Source organism: Cornus florida, unplaced genomic scaffold (assembly GCF_030987335.1).
Source record: "Cornus florida cultivar Cherokee Brave unplaced genomic scaffold, ASM3098733v1 CherokeeBrave_3.0.0_Hap2_Chr10, whole genome shotgun sequence".
NCBI classification, from domain to species: Eukaryota; Viridiplantae; Streptophyta; class Magnoliopsida; order Cornales; family Cornaceae; genus Cornus; species Cornus florida.
In genome coordinates, this window is record NW_026775580.1 from 58820028 (window position 1) to 58832429 (window position 12402).

General features: G+C 33.8%; 1 protein-coding gene across 4 annotated transcripts; it reads right to left on the reverse strand.

Moving 5' to 3' along the window:
* Positions 1-111: 111 nt before the first annotated feature.
* Positions 112-10033, reverse strand: LOC132276285 (GATA transcription factor 24-like). Of its 4 annotated transcripts, none has more exons than XM_059777638.1 (11): positions 9427-10033; positions 7807-8013; positions 7589-7722; positions 6205-6318; positions 5956-6070; positions 4463-4522; positions 4186-4254; positions 4029-4097; positions 631-755; positions 468-532; positions 112-387 (listed from the first exon to the last, which is right to left on the reverse strand). In XM_059777638.1, the coding sequence occupies exons 1-11, from the start codon at positions 9685-9687 to the stop codon at positions 353-355; spliced, it is 1254 nt and encodes a 417-aa protein (XP_059633621.1). In that variant the 5' UTR covers positions 9688-10033; the 3' UTR covers positions 112-352. The 4 variants fall into 4 exon arrangements, with proteins under 4 accessions (XP_059633621.1, XP_059633623.1, XP_059633622.1 ...); XM_059777640.1 differs by having other exon boundaries at positions 7807-7893; positions 9427-10031; XM_059777639.1 differs by having other exon boundaries at positions 675-755; positions 9427-10031.
* Positions 10034-12402: the final 2369 nt, after the last annotated feature.

A 12402-nucleotide genomic window follows, 5' to 3' on the forward strand; every position in this document is an offset into this window, starting at 1 on the left:
GATAAACGCAGAGCAGTTGGCAGAATCCTCCCTCAAAAAACCCTCCAATGATCGTTCGATGTAATGGCGCACGCAGTCACTACTATTGCACATTGAAATTAAAACAAGGCAGATTTCAAATAATTTCAATAAGAATAAACCTTGGCAAATGACCACATGTATAGACTAGTTTAGACACTCGATATTATCTGCAACAACTCATACAACAAACAGGATCCTAGTGCTAATATCAACATTAACCACCCCAACATGTTCTTCGGTTGTGACCCTCGGAGTGACTCCCCCGGAGTTGGATATATAACTGCAATCAGCATTCAATGTCATGGCCGACGGACGATTCACAGCTCAGTGGTCACTCTTCTTTACGAGGGAAATCAATAATTTGTCCTGTAAAGAGAGTATGAAAACATTAGAGACGCTAGGGTGTTTTTTTTCATGGTATTGTTGGAGCTAGAAATCTCACTTACTAATCAAAGTTAGCAGGAATGTCCATCTCTGATTCTGAGGCCTCTGCAAGCTCAACCAGAGTTTCCTGCAGATCCCAAAATTAGTAGATTATAAAGCCTCGTTACTACCTATGCTCCCCTTTGAATTATTGGTAATAAAACTTATTTCTCGGTTTTAACTTACTCGGCTGCATTCTGGAAACCAATAATCAAATCATCTAGAAATACCTGCTCATCAAGGTTGTCTGAAGAACCCATCATTCCCACCGGCAAACTGTTTGCTAGTTCTCCGGCAGTTCCACACAAGTCCTGCATCATAGGGAGGAGTTTTTAACCACAAAAACTCGAGATCACTGTTGAGACAATTCAACAATTTTTGTACAACTTGACATTAATGATGATTATGTAACAATTGAAACAACATTAATGATGATTTCTTGATATAAAAACTATATGAATTCTTCTAAACTTGAAAGTCAGGCACAAAATTGGCTTTTTCTTATAACGTACATTATAGCTAATGAGGTGGTGGCGAAAAGTTAATTGTGAGATTTGACAACACCAGTCTGTTCCCGTAGAACTTTCATATAATAAAACTACATCATAACATCTCCAATGTTAGGCTTGGGATGTACAGTCCTGATTAGTGAGCTGGAGATAAGATGCAAACATGAGGATAAACATGCTAAATGTGAGAAGTAAATTTATTTGTATTTTTGTTGTCCGACTATTATGCTGTATTAATACGGTAAACAAAGTGCTTGCAGAATGTATTATGGACTACATACAATGAATAGGCTAAAAACTTATCAGAGAGGTTATACCAATTGATTTATATCTGCAGATGGTGCTTTGAGAGCAGATCCAACACTGAACTGCAGATGGAAGTTATACCATACAGTTTCTTCTAATTTAATTTTTTATTTTTTCTATATATATATATATTCCAGGAACGCTAGTCTACTATATGCATCTAACAAAAGGTTTTTTTTTTTTTTTTTGATGTAAGAGTTAATCTTATATTTTGGCAGTTACTTTAAAGATGCTAGACTTCATTTAATATTTTGAGGTGTGGAATGTCCAAAGGGTGTCGACAGATGAACCAAGAGATTAGGGAGGCCATAAAGATACATGATATTCCATAGAAAAATTGCTCAAGACATGTCCAGTGGGTGTCTTATAGATACCCTAAAGAGGATAAGGATTAACATAAATTGTCTACAAGAAACCAAATCAGAAGGTGAAAAGGCTAGAGAGATCAGAGAGGATATAAACTCTTTTATGTGGATGGCAAGGATAACCATAGGAACAGAGTAGGCATGGTAGTAGACCAATATATGAGAGAAGATTGTAAAAGCTTGAAGAAAAGGAGATAAATTAATGACTATTAACTTATAACAGATACAGGTGTACTGGTTATAATAAGCGCATATGCTCCACGGGGCATTTGATGAGAACATGAAAAAGGCATTTTGGGAGTCACTAAATGAAATAGTGCAAAATATACCGAGTCCTGAAAGTCTATTCATAGGATGCCACTTTAATGGGCATGTAGGGATCCTGTGTTCATGGAGAATATGGATTCGTAGAGAGAAATGAGACAAGTGACACTCTTAAAATTTGCAAAAGCATATAACTTGTCTAGAGCAAATACAGTTTTTTATAGAGAGAGAGAATAAGTGAATTTAATTACATGTAAGAGTGGCATGAATCAAAAACACCAATGGATTGTTGTCCATATAGAAGAAAAGAGTGGACATCGTGAAAGGAAAGGCAAGGTATGGTCATTCCAAGAAAAAGTCTCACTAACCAATACCAATTGCTAATACTGCACTTTGTTGTATCGACAGGAGGCAGTTGGCAGAAATAGTGATGATATGACATGGATTTCCTCTTCCCATGGTCGCTTTGAAGTTCGTTCCTTATTCTTATGTCTTTCTGATTTCGATATTGTTGATTTCCCATGGAAGACTATTTGGCGTTCTATGGCTCCAACTAGAGTGACATTCTTTGTTTGGACCGCTGTTTGGGGTAAGATCCTGACGATTGATAATCTAAGGAAAAGGGGCAATTGTCTTGTTAACTGGTGTTGCTTGTGCAAACAAGATGGTGATTCAGTTGCTCACATTCTCGTGCATTGTCCTTTGGCGAGGGATTGTTGGAATCTTATCTTTTGCCTATTTGGTATGCGTTGGGTTATGCCTCGTTATCCTAAGGATTTGATTTGTACATGTTGTTCGCGATTACTGGAGAGTTGTACCACATTATTTTTGGTGGTGCATTTGGAAGGAGAGGAATAGTAAAATGTTCGAAGGGAAAGAATCGTTTACGGCGATTCTGAAACTTCACATCATACACTCTCTTTTCAGTTATGTGAAGAGGAAGTCCTGTTCTTCTTCTGAAGATTTAATTATTTTTTTGGCTTCTTTGGAATCTTAATCCCTAGTTCCACGTTTGTATAAGGGATGCGTTCCCCTCTTGAACGCCTTTTTTATTTCAATTATTACTTATCAAAAAAGGAAAAATACTGCACTTGGTACTTGGAAGGTTTAAATATCAAAAGTGGAAAGAATTGAAATGTAAAAAAAATAAAAATAAAACATTTAGAGATAAAACATTGCAAGAAATAAAATGGAATTGGAATGACAATGCAAATAAGTTATGGTCGAACACGGTGGACATATTAGGAATATGTCAAAAAAGACTGGAAGAAACCAAAGGTAAGAAATTTATTAAAAAAGAAGCGTGGTGGTGAAATAATGAAATTCAAAAAGTAATACAGTACAAAATAAGAGGAGTTCTAAAGAATGGAAAAATAGTAAGAACCAAGAAGAACCTGAGAAATACAATAAATTAAAATTCGAAGCTAAGGAGATGGTAGCTAAAATCAAACAAAACTTCTTAGAAGATTTATATGAAAAAATTACGCACATAAAAGGTGAAAAATCTATTTACAAATTGGCAAAAGTTAGACATAGGTTAGAGATATGGATCAAGCTATATGTATTAAGGGCAAAGACAAAAATATATATGTATATATATATATAATAAATAAATAGTTGAAGTGTGTGACATATTGGATGGGTGATAAAATCACCTTCAGCAATTCTTGAGCCATGAATATCCTAGGGAGGACATTGAAAATAACGAGCCTAGTCTTGGAATGATATAAAAGATTAGCCAAGATAGCTTCCCTATAAAAGTGTGGAGAACCTTAGAAAAAGTAGGAGTTGAATGACTAACAAATTTATTTAACAAGATCTAATAGAAAGGCACGATGCCCAGTGTATTGAGTAAATGTATGATAGTACCAATTTACAAAAGAAAAAAGGAGATGTACAATAAGTTAATGAGTCATACTATGAAACTATGGGAAAGAATAATAGTATCAAAGGCTAGCTTAACTAATAATCAAGTCTTGCAGAACCCAGTTAAGATTAAGTGGCACAAACCACAACATAAAATTTATTTGAATCATAATTTCAACAATGTTAAAGATTTTTCAATAACCTGAGAAAAATTAACAGAGAACATTATCTAGTGCATGCTTATGTAATGCCGATATTGGAATTGGGAACATACTTCCTCATCTGTGTTGACAGAGGGATTAACAGTTCCTTCAGCTAGAACCTTCGGATCTTCAGGAGTTCCCTGCATACCCCATAAATTGGATCAGAAGATTCAATCAAGCTTATCCATTCACTGGAAATATCCTAATACTCAGTCAAAAGAATCATACAGGATAATCCTGATTGCCAGCGAAATTTTCTCCTTCCATGACCATAGGCTTAATATCAATCGGTGTTTCCTGCACGCCCAATAAAAATTATATGGTAAATCAAATAATAATAATAACTAAAATAATGATAGTATTTTTATTACTCAATACATTTGAATGGAAAATTGATACTTAGCTCTAGATCCAGCTAGTTATCAAAGAAAAAGGCATTAACAAGATTAGTCAGAAAGTAATACGCTTCCAAAACAAGGTGTTCCAGCTTTTCTCATAAACATACCGGTTCAATTTGGTCCAAAGAAAGATTCCTCCCTCCCTTACTGAGGTCTCTCAGTGTTCCCTGGAAATTCAATAAAAATGACAAAGTAAAATGACAAACGGCCTCACCAAAAAATAATAAGGTTGCCATGATTTGCAACAATAGAAACTTAACAACAATAATAGAGCAGAATAAATACAACATTAGAGCAAAATAAAGCATAATCAAAATTCTTGGTGTACTAGATTATCTCACCCACCTTACTTCAAGTGCTATGTGTCAATAGCATTTCTAAAATAAATGGAGAAATGGGTTTTAAAGGTATATTGGTAAAAGGTTAAAGGTATTCTGAAGAAAGCCAGATGTCATCGGCAGTACAAACTCAAAATTCAGCCAGTTCCAACAGCTAGGATGGAACATCCTCAAAATTCATCAAGATGACAAAGTAAAATGACAAACGGCAACACCAGAAAATAATAAGGTTTCCATGATTGGTTAAAAGGTTAAAGGTATTCTGAAGAAAGCCAGATGTCATCAGCAGTACAAACTCAAAATTCAGCCGGTTCCAACAGCTAGGATGGAACCTCCTCAAAATTCATCAAGACAATCAGAGATCTTGATCTGAAAAGGTCAATGGTACGGATCCTCCTTGGTATTTCGTGCCACCAATTTATAAAAACATGTTTATTGTAATAAAATGGAAGCTTCTATAAAAAAATTCATAGCTACTGCTTAAGAAGAGAATGGAGCAACTGCAAGGAACACTTTTATGTCAGCTAGTTCCAGTTATGAATGTGCTCTGAATTCTCATTATGATCATGCAACAAGTTATTAGTTTTAAGGAATCAATACCTCTGAGGAAGAAACAAAATTCTTATTGAGGAGAAGGAAGCATAACTCGCTAAAAAGATAAAGAATCATAAAAAAGGAGGAACTATAGGAGAAATTTCACACACATTAACAAAGAACCTTAATTGAATATCAAGGCCAAATAAATTCAAAAGCGGGTAATAATTTCCTCAGTCTCCCAACTTAAAATATCATTTGTCTCTTTAACCAAAGAGAAGCACTTCTAAGCTGGCCTGATGATGCATCTTGGATAAGCTGCTAATTTGTTGCATGATCATAATGATAACAATAAAGAGGGAGCAACTGTAGGGAGGAGGGGGAGAGAGAGAGAGAATAATCATCCTTAACCAGCCAGAGTTAAGAGTTTTAGACTTTTAGCTACCCTAAAAACCACAGCTTCCCTAGCCTGAACAACGAGGTCAATAAAACAGACTTAACAGTAACAAGAAATACATCCAAACATTCTGTTTCAAATCACATAAAATTCAACTAGATTCATGAACCCATACACATGTAAGGTCCACTGCGCAATGGATTCGGGTTACTACTAAAACCAAGTGTTAATAATTCCAGAAAATAAGCAGTATCAAGTAACCAAGATTACACAAACCTTATTTATCACCAAAAAAGAAAAAAAGGAAGAAAGAATGAAAGACTACACAAACCTTGTTTGCCCACATAAGCCCACAAGCATTGCAGAGTGTCCTTGGTCCAGCCGGTCCACGACGCATTGCAGGAGTAGAATTTTCACTAACACCACAATGATGACATCTTCGAACACTGAAAAATATTGCAGAACCAAACAGCATGGATAAAAGTAAGTAAAATGTTCCATTGAACGTGGGATTAAGACAAAAAAATATATCTTTCCAAAACCCTGAAAGCAGCAACCTCAAAATCAAGATTGAACTCACACAATTTCTTGACAAGGTGTGCCATCTCCTTGAAGGCAACTCTTTGCAGAATCCCAACCAGAAGACCCCGAACCTCCTTTCAATGATGCAAACTGACCATTCTTACGGTGCATCCTAGTAGAATAATGCATACACCGAGGAAAATAATAGCTCAGAAACACCAACACAACCTCTACCGAAATTACCTTTTATCTCAGAGGTTCAAATAAATTCTACAAGAATGACTATAGTCTTTAACTGAGGGCTCATGATGCTTTTTCTTTTTCTTCATTGATGATACCTCTACTTACAGTGTTCTGCTTAAATGTTGGCATTTCACATTGAATAGCATGTCCATATTCTGTTACTTTCAGTTGTTTTGACCAAAATGCCCATCTCAATATGTAGACCATTCTTCATGACCACAAAAAAAATACCTATTGATAGAAGAACTTTATAATGATGAAAAAAAATGATTAATTAAGTTGTTGCGGACTTCGTGTGACTGGAAAAAGGCACTGAAGCTAAAAAAATACAAACACCTGAAACATAATTTCAATAGTGTAGTGTATTTCCGAAGTATCACAATAAAGGAAGCTGCTCTACCCCTAAACTAAATTTGGTACTATCAGAAAACAAGAAATAAGTGAAAAAAAACAAGAGATGTATGCAGAAAATAAATAATAGATATAAATGCAACATACCCAGAAAAGAAAAAAGAAAGAAAGATGTATATTTTTTAATTGACAACTTAATAATCAAACCTCTATCCTAGCCCCTCCCATTTGAATGCCATTCGAGCACTAAACATATGTGTGACACACACACACACACAACTTTTGCAAGAGAACCAATAGCTAGCACCCCCTTCAAATACTGACTACTACAAGGATGGCTTAGTAATCAAATTTTGCACCATCTTTTCTGGCTCAAAGTAAATTATAGCCCTTCCCAGAATAGGTACAAAGACCAGACCTGAGGCCCATATGGAAGTGGTGCCAGTTCAAGAATAAATTTGACAACTTTTACACTGGTGTTCGCACATTAATTAAAGCAATATCTTTAAACAAACAATTCTACCCTTAAAAGATTTAAATACGTACATACTAACTTAAACCGACTGTATGTTCCACTTCTTAACAATGTGAGTCGACAAAAATAGCCAACTTAATTGCCTGACCAATGAACTTCTAAATACTCACTTGGAAGTTGGAATTGAAAAGGATAAAACATTCTGGACTTGCTTATATGATAGAAAAGACCTTATTCGTCCTACAGATCTAATGTGCATTCTTCCAGAGATGTCCAACATAAAATGCTCAAATAATATACTAGACAAATTCATAGAGCCAGATTACAAAAGCATTAATTGCAGACTACAACATATGCTGTAGATTAATCGTACCTTTGAGCAACCTCTTTTCGCACGGTGTACCTAATTTTCTTGTCAAAGCATCTCTCCTTGCGTTTTTGACGGAACCTTACCAGGGAAGCAATTCTTCGTGAAAGATTTGAGCGCTTTGGGGTATCATCCACACCCTACGGGAAGTATTTCAGATAATGTATGAACACAAATACAGAAATGCAAATTAATTGCTATAATATTTTTAACTTCAGAATTACCCTGTTATTAGGCTCAAAAGGAACATCATGGGTAGGCACGCCAGTAGGAATTTCACACCCTCCCAGGAGCAAGAGCACTGCCTGTACCTGTTGAGTACAGTTCCAACAATCCATGCATCGCGTCAAAATAAACTTACTCCAAACCAGATGCAATTGATAAGAGTAGCGAAGTGGTGACCAATAAGATAAAAGTTGAGAAGACACATACTGAGATCAAAAACAAAAAAAAATAATAATAATAATAATCAAATATTGTATCCTTTCAATCTTGACACCAAAGCATAGTGAAATTGAAGTACATAGAGGATGATTCAGATACCTTGAAGCAAAATGACAACATGTTTTACTTCAATTGTATTTTAAAAATTCTACCCCAAAGTGAAGTTAAATATATCACTCTCATCTAGGTAGAAGGGTTGAGGATTACCGTATAGGTAGGAGGGTCAAATGAAAATGGAAAGAAGGGCTTGGAATGAACATTTTATATTAACAGTTCCAAGCAGTTAGCGAAGAATACCCACATCCTTAGGTAATAACGTTCATAAATTGCTGTATAGACATGATGTTTGATAAAGATATTGTGTGTACTGTTTCTTCTGCAGATGAATAATCTGAAGTCTAGTATGAGGGGAGAAATCTCATTTGAACAGTAAAATAACTATTTCAATATTTTTCTTCAATTTTCTTTGAAAGATAAAAGGGTAAAATTCACAAGGACATAAGTGTTCTTGTACAACGCCTGCAACACTCCATGCTTTAAACTTTAAAGGTAAATGAAGTTTAGCATTCTAAAACCAAGAAGAGGTGGCAAAAAGCAGTTCATTAAGTAGTCAAAGTTACTAGCGTGAATGATATCTTGAGCAATTCATATAAGATCATCTGACCAGGCTGCTGCCTGCTTGGCGAGAGATGAGTAGCATAAGATTTCCACGTCATTAGATTGATATCATGAATCATCATTTAGATTAAAGGTGGAGGAATGGGAAAAAATAAGTAATAGACATATTTAGCAAATTGCAGCCTAAAATTCTGTTTAAGATAATAATTAGAGACGGTAACCACACTGTCAAAGAAGAAGTCACTTCATTAATAGGAAAATAAGTTGCCAAACTAAGTAATAGTTTGCTTCAACCCGCTTTCTTTATATTAAAAGGTTTGAAAAAGCAACAACTTTATTCTTAATGGTCTCCTAAACTATAAAACCACTGAGTTGACAGTAGAATCCAGATACAGCAGAGAGTAAAATCATAGATTTGTTATATAAAACCATATATAGTACCAAATGATGTTTAAAGAAACATAAGAATAAACCCAGTATCATCCGCCTTCACATAAATACTAAAAAAAAAGACCTGATAAGAGACGTCAAAGTAAATTGATAACAAAACCACCATAAACACAAGCTTATGAAATTGTAACCCGAATAAACTACCAAAAAACAGTACCAAACCGTCAAAAACAGAGTAAATTATAACAAACCCATAACAATTCATTAACTTCATGATAGAGAACTGAACTCTTTCATCAAACAAAAGCTCCATAAAATTGACTTCTCCGATACTGATACAATTTTATCAAACTACTGAACCGCAAGACAATCAAAACGGAGTAAAACCGCACCTTCTCGGGCGTAACAGCAGGGAACACATAAACCTCTCCTTCGAAAGCAAGAGTGAGCTCACTGGTTCGAGACGCCAACACAACACCTCCTCCGTGGTCCGAAGCGTTAACCGAACTCATATGACCATCATCACCAGCGTCCATAGCATCATCACCACCGCCATCTTCGTACTCGTCGTCGTCATCGCCGTCGATGATCTGTATCGCCACGCGCTCCTCGTACGGACGAGCCTGAAGTGGCTGTGGATTCGCCGCCATCATCGTCGTCAGTCCAAAAACATCAAAACCGAAAACTCCAATTACCGAAACCCTAATTCTCCTAACCCCAAGTCCGACACCACCTGTTCCATTGAAGCCACAGAATTAAACTCTCTAATCGAAGACCCTAACCCTAGATTGAATTGAACTAAATCGAATTGAATTGAATTAAATTGAAGTTCGCGAATTCCAGAACGAAGAGAGAGATAGTAGAGAGAGAAAGTGACGATGAAGTGAGAGAAGGAGAGAGAAAAAATAATCTAAAATGGCAAAGATTTGCAGGGTGTGCTCCGTTTTTCCTTGAAGAGACTCGATTAAGCAATTTTTTAATTTTTTAAAAAAAAATTTCATATTTTTTCCTTTTGTCTATCTTTTTATAAATCAAAATGTGTCGACGTGTCATGGAATTTTTTCTATTTATAGTATGGAATAAGAAAAAGGGGTATGATTCGGAGGAACGTCGGTGTGTTTAGACACGGTGCAGTGTACGAATCAGGACCGTCGGCTTCCGACGATTTGATGTGGGACCCAGAATGGGTTGATGGTTCACGTGAAAAGAGTGGGATGGGTGGCTGATGGATAATGAAAGAGACTCTATGTGGGACCCACATAAACAATGAGTGGGTTAGGAAATCATCTATTCAAGATTAAGTATAATTAAGATTTTAGAAGTGGTGCGGAGATATTGTGTGATTAAGACTATAATGGGATTGTGGTATGCAGTGAAAGTGTGACACTTGTGTTGCATTTTAGGACAAGTTTAGCAATGAAATTAATGACGTATGATTTCAATCTTTGTGTTTCTTCTTTTGGTGGATTTTAATAGGTGACGACAATAGTGTTATAAGAAATTTCATAAATATTATAAACACTTAAAAATAATACATCTAATTTTATTAGGGAGTAATACAACAATTAAATTTACAAAACATTAATAAAAGAATAATACATCATAAATAAAAGTTAAAACATGAATTTGCAATATCAATATAAAAAATACAACATTTGTAATTTAAAACAATATCAATCATATAGAATTGAACAAGACATGAATATAATAATGAGATGTAAAATTTAACTAATATAAATAACCTCAAGAACATAAATTAAAGAAAATAATAATAATATTAAAATAAGTAAGAAAGTGTCATCCTGATAAAGGATGCATCTCTAAGATACAACTCAATCAATTCTTAGCGGCGTCTCATCCATGTGCATGACTACAGAAAGACTAGGTCCAAATTCATATATATCTTGTTGTCCACTAATTCAATATGTAAAAATACTCTTATATATTCTCTAAGAAGATAGTGCAACTCCAAAATTACAATACCCCAAATGAGAGATAGTGGATAATTTATATATATAGTATGATACGTAACGGCTAAGGTATAATAATGATTAAAATTATAATTGAAATAATATCCACCATAAATATAATTTAATTTATATAATAATATTCATTATTATAAATATAATAAATAATTATATTAAATATTATTTATGTTTTAATTAAATAATTAAAAAAAAACCTACAATCATATAAAAAGTCAAAATTATTAAATTACAAACATAAAAAGATAAAAAGAGTTTATTTATACATGAAATTTTTCTATTTTGTTAAATTTAATTATTTTTCTAAGATAAAAAAACAAATTTACATATACACGAAATTTGTTTTTTTTTTAATTTTTTTTTTCTTCTTAATATTACACGAGTTACTACACTTGTATAAATAAGTAGTCTACTAAACTTTTTAAGTGGTCCACATGCTATGGTTTTTCAAAGTAGAGATTACATTCAAGGTTTGTGTGTGAATAAAATGAGTAAAAATCAATTCTTTATACATAATAATAATATATTGTATTAATATTTTATTTTCGTGTTCCTTTCATATTCGTATAATATATATATTTTTTAAAATTAGTTGCATGTAGGTATCATGTCACGCCTGTATTTGTATATATATCCGTCATACAGTGGTTGTTATATTAAAAGCTTGTTTGAATTGGCTTTTCAAACCCCTCTTTGACTTATTAAGCTTAAAAGCCGTTTTAAAGAGTGTTTGAATAATTTTTATAGAAGTGGTTTTCGATATTAGAAGACCATTTTGGAGAAGCTGGACCATCTTTTCCAAAACCATGTTCTTTAAAAACATAAGAAGTTGTTTTAGGGTTTAATAAAACTTTCAAAATGGTAAGTATACCCTTTTCTGAAAAAAATAATGTTGGATTGAATTTATATGCACATAATGCCCGACGTGGTAACACACTGGTTGTGAAGTGTGAAGTATTCAAAATTTTGACCGATTTAATCTGACTGTTTTTCTGAATCCATTTTTTATTTACGCCACAATCACATTAATGTTGCTAAGTAGCATGATAAATTAAACAACCATTTTTGCATGATGATATAAGTAACATGATAAATTAAACAATCAATTTTATATGAATAACCATTTTTGCATAATGTATGGATACATATACATATACATATAAACATATAGACATTCTTACAACAAAAAAAAAAATTATAATCTATATATGCTTTCTTTTTCTTTTTTTTAATTATGTTTGAGATATTGGAGAAAACTTAAATAATCCATGTATATTTTTTATATTATGATTTTTATATTGTGATTTAGTGCTTCGATGGCACTCGATTAAAAAATTTGCAGGCACATCCCGATAAGGAAAATTAGGAATTCATACTACTAAG